Consider the following 9,550-nt stretch of genomic DNA (forward strand, 5'->3'; position numbering starts at 1 on the left):
ATCATACTCAGGTCTTCATCAGAGTGCACACATGCATAAAGGTTCATTCATTCTTTATCCAGCCACTACATATGCTGAGAATTCCTTCAGTTCTCATAAGTGAACAAGACTGGACTGTGTTCTAAAGCACTATTGTCTCCATGCAGCAGACCTGGTTGAGGACAAACCTGGCACAACGATGGGCTCCACAGGAGGGGGAGTATCAGCTATGAACCAGACCATAACCAGACAACATTATCTATAATACATTTTTGAATGATGACTAGTTCCACACAGAACTACCAGAATTAATCGTTATATAAACCATAAAGTGCAAAAAAACAAGAGTATAAAAATGCAAGTTCGGATATACACAATAATTTGATTTAACAACTGAACATTTAACACATCATCAAAATGATTATTATTGTATAATATACAACATAATAATAATATACAATAATATTATTGTTTATTATTGTTTTAATGCCAATGCCATCTTCATGGCGAGAACAAAGTGAATAACAGGAGTCATACAATTAACAAAAAGCTATACAAGACATTTAAGATAAATACAAGACAAAACTTCTAAAATACCTTCCGGTGATACTTCTTTTAGAAATATACAAGTTAAATACATATCTCTGAATGAAAATGTTGTGTATTAACATATAAAACAGTGCAGTCCAGCAAAATATGTTCAACAGTGTTATGAAGGCATGATGGTGTTTCTTCACCTTTCAATAAATAATGTGAATTTTGAATGACCTAAACGGTACCTAGTAAAAAGAACCTGATCATTTATAGATTTGAAATTACTTTCTAGAATTTATGTCGTCATAATTTCTGTGGCATTTATCCCATTTCCTCTGCCACTTGTTATTAATATAACAGTTTATTACTGGTCTAAGGTCATTTTTATTGTTTATAATAATAATAATAATAAAAATTATGATGATGATGATAATAATGTGTGTTCATTTCTTATTCTGCAATTTATAAGCCTGCAAAATGTATTTGTCAATATCTGAAAACTGGAAACTCAATCACCCTAATTATTATTAATAAAATGATGATGATTATTATTATTATAAAATATGTTAATTTCATACAATATTCTGCAATTTATAAGACTTCAAACATAGCGTCTGTTATATTGTGATTCTGATATCACAATATAACAATATGATATTCTTATAAAATCGCATTGCATCATTTAGTAAGGAATCATTGTTTACTCACTATAACTATATATATATATATAAAAAAAACTGCACATACCTTCTCCAAGCCGTCTGAATTGGAAACCTATTACTGAGGTATCGTAGGAGGCAATTGTGCCCTCTTTAACCACTGAGAACAGGACATCTCTGATCTGTGTTTCATTAGAATTATTATCTGAGCCGACATCCAGCTCCACAAACACATCTTTGCCGATTTTCCTGCAAATGTACACAGAGCACAGTTAATCAAAACAACTGTCCAAACTAACAAACCACATAAACCAACTTAATATGGTTTGTTGGTATCCCAGTCTGGTCAGGCTGGTCTGTTTGCTGTTTTACACCAGCTTGGCCAGGCTTGAAGACCAGCTGGTTTAAGGTGTTTTTAAGCAGATTGATCATAATAAGTCTCATAATACAAAAAATTACTTTTGAGTATTTGACTATTTGAAATGAATTTCCTAATGATTGTAAAGTAAACTGACTATCTTTATACATTAGAAGATGCACTATTACATTAGTGTTTGAAACTGAAATTGGTGTTTACTTAATGAGAACCACATTGACGGTCTGCTGTCCTGGTATCCTGTTGTAGTCAGACTCAAGCTGTGGAGAAAATAAACACCATTAATCACCACATACTGGCCTTGCCTTACAAAGTACTTCAGTCTCTGTGTACTACATTCTAGTTTTACAGCCAAATACTGATTTAGCCTAAACATTAACACAGTACAGACAAAAATCAGAGGAAAGGCATGTGATCAATAATATGACCCAATACGCAGGTGGAGCACACCCTTAATTATTATTGTGAAAACTCTGTTGATGGTATTTCTTAAGTTCACAGTCCTTGAGTAAACGCACACACCGTATCGACGACAGCAGATGATATCTCTACAAAAGCAGGAGTGTAGATGTCATCAAGTTCAGGCCCATACTGGAAGGAGTTTGTGAAGTTCACCAGCGCCCGATAGTAAACTAGAAACAAGACGACGACTGTCAGACTCAATAACAGCACCAGAGAATAATCATTATAGTCATTTACATCAATTAGCACTATTAAGCAAGATATTTGTCTCTATAAAAATATCTGCTAATAACATTTCACTTGACAAGCACAAATATACAAACTACACACAAATCAATATTACTGTCGATGTACTACATTCATTCTCAATTTTCTTTTATTAATTGTAATTTTTTTTTGATTTTATAGATTCAATATTGTATATAAATTAATAATATTAGTTTTATTCTTTAAACTTATACAAAAGTTAGTTCTAAGGATGCATTGATATTCAAATTTTAAAAAAGGTTAGCTGAAAAGTAAATGTATGGACTATAAACATCCAATATTAACATTCTATTGACACCGTTTTGTCTAAATAAATATAAAAGCACTAAAAATCATAAATAAATCATTTTAAATTCACTACAAATTAATTTAGGCTTCACAGCATTATTAAAATACAGTAAAAAAAATGTATATTCATTTTGAAATTGTTACATAAAACAGTGTTCGACGTATATATCTGATATATCCAAAACTGATCAATAAAAAAATATATATATCACTAATATATAGCACTGGTATATCATGATTGTTTAACTGAAATTCATAATGTTAAAAACAAAAAAAAAAACCCTCCTAAATCAGTCTATTTGCTGGTTTTACATTTTTTGCCCACTTTTCAGCCCGGAAGACCAGCTGGCTGACCATCTAAATCAGCGGAGCAGGAGATTGGCCAGGATGGGAGACCAGAAAGACCAGTGTAAACAAACTAAGACCTAAAAAAGGATATGAATAAACACGTAGGTGAACAACAAAATCAAACATGCCCCTAAAAACAATTGTCGGGTGGAGGCACATGTACAGTAAAGATGAATTGGGTCATAAAAAGGTCAATAATCATTGGAAAAAGTACAGCACTACAAAATCTATTCAGAAAAGGTTTCAGCATCGACGGTGCCAATTCTTCTGCAAAAGCTACCGTTCAATAACAAAAACAAATACATGCTATTAGCTTATGCCCACGGCCTCACAGTACGTCAACCTTTAAAAAGCTCCAGCCCTTTTACTGCCCTCCCGGCAGCTCGCCTGGGTGGGTTTACCCGATTTCAGTTTGTCAAACTGAATTGAAAAAGGAAGTCAATATTTGTGCTCTTTCTTGCAGTTAGCTGCCACTCGCCACAGTTCTCCAGCAGAGTCGTGTTTAATGCGACGCAGCTTATATACACAGTCACATATATCCCGAACAGACTCTTCTGACCTTTCACTGCTCTTAATGCCTTTATAGATTTATTCCAATTGATAAAATATCACTGAGATTAATTAACTTGCTTTTCACACCATCTAGACACCTGCTGTCACCGTCCGGTCAAATGTATTTGCCGTGCACACATGGTTTATTGGAAATTAGCACTTACTGCTGACAGGATTTGGGAAAGAAAGTGGCCCAGAGCTCAATCTTTTCTAATTGCGCAATACATTGATACACGGCCGCTTGCTTCCTTAATGGCAACCTTCACTGCTGCTCTCATTACCGTGAAGAAAGTTAACTTTGGTCATTAAGGGACAGAGAGGGATGAAAACAAAGTAAAAGAGTCAGAAGGTCTTGACTGACTGCCTTTGTCCAGGCTGTAGGCAGTCTGGCCATGGTGACGTAACAGAGGAAACGGAACATCAAAAAGTCCCGTCAAAGTGTTGGCACTGACCCGTGATAAATCGAATCGCTTGTGTAGGCACACTGAAAAAGCATCAGCCTCTCTTTTTTGACGGCTCAGCCTGCCCAGCGCCCGTAATCTCATCTCGGTAGTTCTCACTAATAAGGCTGCAACTCAGAAAACCACATTCTCGCTCTAAAACGGGGCAAAGCCCCATTCAGTCTTTCTATTTAGGAAATCCCCAGTTGAATGCCAGCGAGGGCATTGAAACCGCATTCGGACAAGGGAAAAGACAGTAAAACAGAAGCGTTCCAAATGCTTAATTCATAAACTCTTCTCACTAAACAACAGCATAAATTTGGCAGCTTTGTGGGCCGAGCCCTCGATGGGACACACGGAGGCCTGTGCGGAAGACAAAGAGCTGATTGAGCCAATGCGACCTGTCTGGCCTTTAAAGCATGAGTCTTTCAACTCGACCTTCATTCCCTTCTCTCCTCCTCCTCCTCCTCCTCCTCCTCCCTCCAAGAAGCCTTCACACTGAATCAAACACTCAAAGTAGTCTTCTTGTCTTATTTTGCAGCTCTGTGGAATGCACTTGGATGGGAATTCGCTGATTTTTCACCAGGCTATTCTCAGACGCAGACCATCCAAATGTCAAATCTGCATTTGCGAGAGGAAAACCTCCATCCATCATAATGCCACAAAGCCAGCTGGCAGGGCATCTTGTTGTCGTTCTGGTACTAAACAGAATTTCACACTCCAAGCATGGCAATGCGTAACCGGTTTAGCTTGTGCTTACTGCTCTGAGATCGTACAAGCAAATGTGTGAATGCATAAATTAGAGTGTAGAAGTGAAAATTAATGTGGAGCAGCCAACAAAAAAGACAGGAATAGACAGCAAATTATGTCAGTAGTGTTTTTCAACCTTTGTGACAAAAGTAAAAGTTTTCAGGTATTTCTGCTGTAATAATGACAACAAAAAAAGATGGTTTTCTTATCAAAATTTGGATGTTACAGGTATTGATATGCCAAATTAAATTAGTTAAGAACAATTCATTTTGTGATTCCAAAAGTTTAAAAACTATATGTTCTTGAATTAAAATCAAGAGTTATTGAGGGTAGAGATGAAATATAATTTAGGTTTACATCTTGATTTTAGATTATTTTAATATATTAATATCGATTTATTTTATTTATTAAAAAATGAATGATATTTATGCATTATTAATATTGTTAAATATTATTATTAAAATATGTCAGACATTTATAAATTAACAAACATGATAAAAGTTTAAAAAATGGTTTTCACCTTGAAAAAATATAGTTTTACATTTTTTGGGAAATAATTAGTAAGACACCTTGAATAATATTTACCTGCATTCAAGGTGTAAGGAAAGTATTTTTATTATTATTATTATTATTTTTTTTTTTTTTGCTTTGTTACACCACATGAGCCATTGAATTTAATTTTCTTGAAAATGCAATCAAGTTTTTCCAAAACCACATACTAGATTCCCTCTTTCTTTTAGAACACTTTGTCTTTATCGTAAACGCTCTAATATGTCACTGACATAACTCTAAGTACTGGGAAATAGAGCAAAACAGGGTGTTACAAAGTTATTTAAATATGCAGCTAAGATTCAATGGTTCCATTGTTTGGAAGCAACCATATCGAAGATAAAGCAAGATAACTGAAGAGTTCAGCTGAGAACACGACCTACTGTACTCATGCTTCCCAGTGCTCAAGATGTCCCAAGAGGACTGAGATACAGACAAAAAAACAGTGGCATCAGGAATTGGAGTCAAGGTTCAAAGTGAAAATCATTGTGCAAAGAGTGAATGGAACGAGAGGAGAGAGACAGGACATGTATGGAGCTGTTTTAATTTCAAGGACAGTTCGGAAACAATTAAAGAACAAAACATAAGAAGAAAAGCAGATTTTACATATAGTGACAGGTGAAAATTAGAAGGTTAGATGCATGTATCGGCCATTTAAGAAATATGTGATTCAGTAATAATACCCCAGCTGGAGAAGTCACGGTTTAATTGACGCATGTTTTCTATTTTGAATGGCAGATTTTGATTTGTGCGTGTTTAAGAGTCCCATTCCTCTGGCATAGCAGAGTGAGCGGAAGCCGGCTTGAGGGAGCGGAGGCGGGCGGGCTTGAGAACGGCGCGGCCAGCGAATTCGACGAAGGAGCATCCGGCGGGCATCGGCAACCACATGTGACGACCCCGGGCTGGACTCCGCTTCGTCCACGGTGAAAGCCGATCCGGCGATCCACAGCACCACGACCTACTGTACTCATGCTTCCCAGTGCTCAAGATGTCCCAAGAGGACTGAGATACAGACAAAAAAACAGTGGCATCAGGAATTGGAGTCAAGGTTCAAAGTGAAAATCATTGTGCAAAGAGTGAATGGAACGAGAGGAGAGAGACAGGACATGTATGGAGCTGTTTTAATTTCAAGGACAGTTCGGAAACAATTAAAGAACAAAACATAAGAAGAAAAGCAGATTTTACATATAGTGACAGGTGAAAATTAGAAGGTTAGATGCATGTATCGGCCATTTAAGAAATATGTGATTCAGTAATAATACCCCAGCTGGAGAAGTCACGGTTTAATTGACGCATGTTTTCTATTTTGAATGGCAGATTTTGATTTGTGCGCGTTTAAGTGTTGCATTCCTCTGGCACAGCAGAACACTGACAGTGAAGCACTGAGCCAGAGGCGACGCTGCATATGATCAACATCTGTCTATGAAGACACGGATCGCTGCGAGAACTCTCTCAGCCTGTTTTAAATGCCAGCTACAGTTATTTTGGTGGGATCTCATTAAGTCATTGTAGTTTGCAGGATATCCTCCACTCCAGCCAGTAACTATACTTCCACTATCTGCTTTTAACTCTTCAACGGGTGTATCTGTGAGAGAGAATAGGTATATTATGGGCAACCAGTGGGAGGGCCACATCCTGTTTGCTACAGCATACTTGAAGGCACGGCAAAGATAATTGGCCTTGACGTCAGAATATTCTGATTAAACATTTCTGGTTCCCAGCGGAGAATATTTTGTCATTATTTACTCGTCTCCATGGTGTTTCAAACCTGTATGACATTGTCTTCTGTAAAACATAAAAAATGACATTTTGAAGAATGTTTCAACTGTTTTTGTCCATGATGAAAGTCAATAGGGTCCAAAAGAACACTGGAGTCCCAGTGTATTATTCCCTTTAGTATTATTTATTTACAACTATAATATTACATTTTTTTGCCATATTCATTTTAATTTTATGTATTTTTATGTTTCATAAATTCTGTATGTTTTAGCAATTATATACATGTTTGTCATTTTTATTTGTTGGCAACTAACAGAATTAAAATAAGTAAGTTTTCATCTATAATTTATATTTTATTTCGGCCTTATTTCAATTAATGAAAATTATTTTAATAGTTTTAGTTTGCAAAAACCCCACCACACTGAACCCCACTGACTTTAACTTTATGGCCAAAAAAAGAGACTTTTTTAAAAAAGAAAGTCTTACAGCTTTTTTAATAATATTTATAATTACTGTGAATTAGCAATATTCATTTTCATTTTAAGCATTGTTATGTGTTTTATAAATTTTGTATGTTTTAGTAATTTTATGTACATTTGTAATTTTTATTAGTTTTTATTATATTTCTAATACTTAACTTTTTTAATAAAAACAAATTAGAAATATTGCCTCGGCAACTTATTTTCATCTATAATTTATATTTTATTTTGGCTTTATTTTTTTAAACAATGAAAATGATTTTTAATAGTTTTAGTTTACAAAACCCTCACCACACTGGACCCCACTGACTTTCATTTTATGGCAAAAAATAAATAAATAAGATCAATTAAAAAAATACATTTTTTCCCCCCAAAAAAAAATCTTACAGCTTTGAACCGAAAACAGAGTAAGCAAATGATTACAAAAAGTGTTCATTTTTGGTGAACTGTCTCTTTAAATCCACAATGGGAACCAGATGCAGTTAACCAAAATATTCTAGTGTCAAGATCTATTATCTTTCATCTTCATTTATTTTAATTACATTTTGCTGCAATATAAATCTTCTGCTGTGACTACACTAGAAGACATTCAAAGCAACTATGCAATCAATAATTTAAAAAGTATTTTGAAACAAGCTGGAATTCTTATTGATCTCTAAACAGGCGCATGTGTGAATACCGGCAAATTTGCACAAACTTTCTATGAAAGATAACATAAAAGAACATCCATCGGAGTAATCGCATTCACATAGTCGGTACAGACCGGTAACATGGTTGAGAGATAGTTTTCGTAATTGCTATGATTATGTATTGCTGTTCATTCCATCCCACGCTAAGTGGTGTTAATGAGGTATCCATAAATTCAAAGCGGTCCTGCATCAAAATCAAAGTGGCAAGTTGAAAGAAGCGACACTATTAGAACTGTCCTTTTATGTACTGAACTGCTACTGACATTTTCACACTACAAAGCCCTCAGTGTGCTATCACAGAGAGACAAAGCAAGCACTCTTTATTCCTTTAAAGATAAAACAAGCACGAACACACTTCATTCTTTCTCTCTCTTCGTCTGTCTCCCTCTCTCGCTACTGTATCTTCCACTAAGTTCTTTTGATCGCTTGAACAATGAATATTATTTATTTAGTTTGGCCACTGGAACCCAAGCTGCGAATTGTTTTATAAATCCCATAAAATGGATTATTACTTTCATTATGTCCACTCCCAGGCCTTCTGCAGGAAACCCCTGAAGCACAATAAAAACGCTTGACTGGGGTGAAATGCAAGGATGTTTCCATTAGCAGTAAAATTAGCTCATTCACTGCAGGTAAACTAATGCAATCATCATAACTTCTGAACTGAAACTATCTGCATGTATTACAGATGTGGCGGATTATTATCCAACAATGGGTTAGAACCTCAATGACTTTCAAATTCTGTCTGTATCTTTGCGAGTCTCATATTGTAAGGACATTTGTGATTGCAAATGTGTCCAGTGAGAGAAATGAAGCAATGTTTCCTATGGAGGAGGACAAGATTTTCCAAGGCAACGCATATGTTGCTGCCATAACAATGAGTGGCAGTGTCTAAGCATGAAAGCTGAAGTTCATGAGGAAAGATTTTTAGGAAGTTCTGTTTGGTAAACTAGTGGCTCTCAACTGGGTTTGTTTCAGGACGCAGATTTTGCATTAAAAAAATTCTATAATTTTATAATATATTATTATAGTCTTCCTCAAAATTTCTTCCTTGCACTGTAAGAGAGAGAGAGAGAGAGAGAGAGAGAGAGAGAGAGAGAGAGAGAGAGAGAGAGAGAGAGAGAGAGAGAGAGAGAGAGAGAGAGAGAGAGAGAGAGAGAGAGAGAGAGAGAGAGAGAGAGAGAGAGAGAGAGAGAGATCTTTGCAGCCCTGACACATGTAGCGTCTGGACCAATCAAACACACAATTTTTCATTTGATTTAACAAATCAATTATTCATTAGATTAACAAACGTTCACAGACCCCTCACCCAATAAACATACTGGGTGCCAAGTTGTCTGTGAACAGGGCCCAGGACCCTGGTTACCATGGCAACCCTGACACCAGATACATTTACGACCTAATGGAATGCGAAGCAGGGAAAATCACTGCATGTTCCATCGCAAGAGGCACAAGGCAC

The 9,550-nt window shown here is 35.9% G+C and overlaps 1 protein-coding gene across 2 annotated transcripts in view; it reads right to left on the reverse strand.

Moving 5' to 3' along the window:
- Nucleotides 1–9,550, reverse strand: part of hspg2 (heparan sulfate proteoglycan 2) — a 117,974-nt gene that overhangs the window by 65,602 nt on the left and 42,822 nt on the right. For both annotated transcript variants that reach the window (XM_016460469.1, XM_016460467.1), the window contains exons 4-7: nucleotides 2,071–2,180; nucleotides 1,750–1,808; nucleotides 1,261–1,421; nucleotides 168–206 (exon numbers count right to left, since the gene is read on the reverse strand). In XM_016460469.1, the coding sequence (XP_016315955.1) occupies nucleotides 168–206; nucleotides 1,261–1,421; nucleotides 1,750–1,808; nucleotides 2,071–2,180 (369 nt within the window). The remainder of the gene's footprint in view (nucleotides 1–167; nucleotides 207–1,260; nucleotides 1,422–1,749; nucleotides 1,809–2,070; nucleotides 2,181–9,550) is intronic.

The sequence above is a fragment of the Sinocyclocheilus anshuiensis genome, unplaced genomic scaffold (assembly GCF_001515605.1).
Source record: "Sinocyclocheilus anshuiensis isolate Anshui unplaced genomic scaffold, SAMN03320099.WGS_v1.1 scaffold32, whole genome shotgun sequence".
NCBI lineage: Eukaryota > Metazoa > Chordata > Actinopteri > Cypriniformes > Cyprinidae > Sinocyclocheilus > Sinocyclocheilus anshuiensis.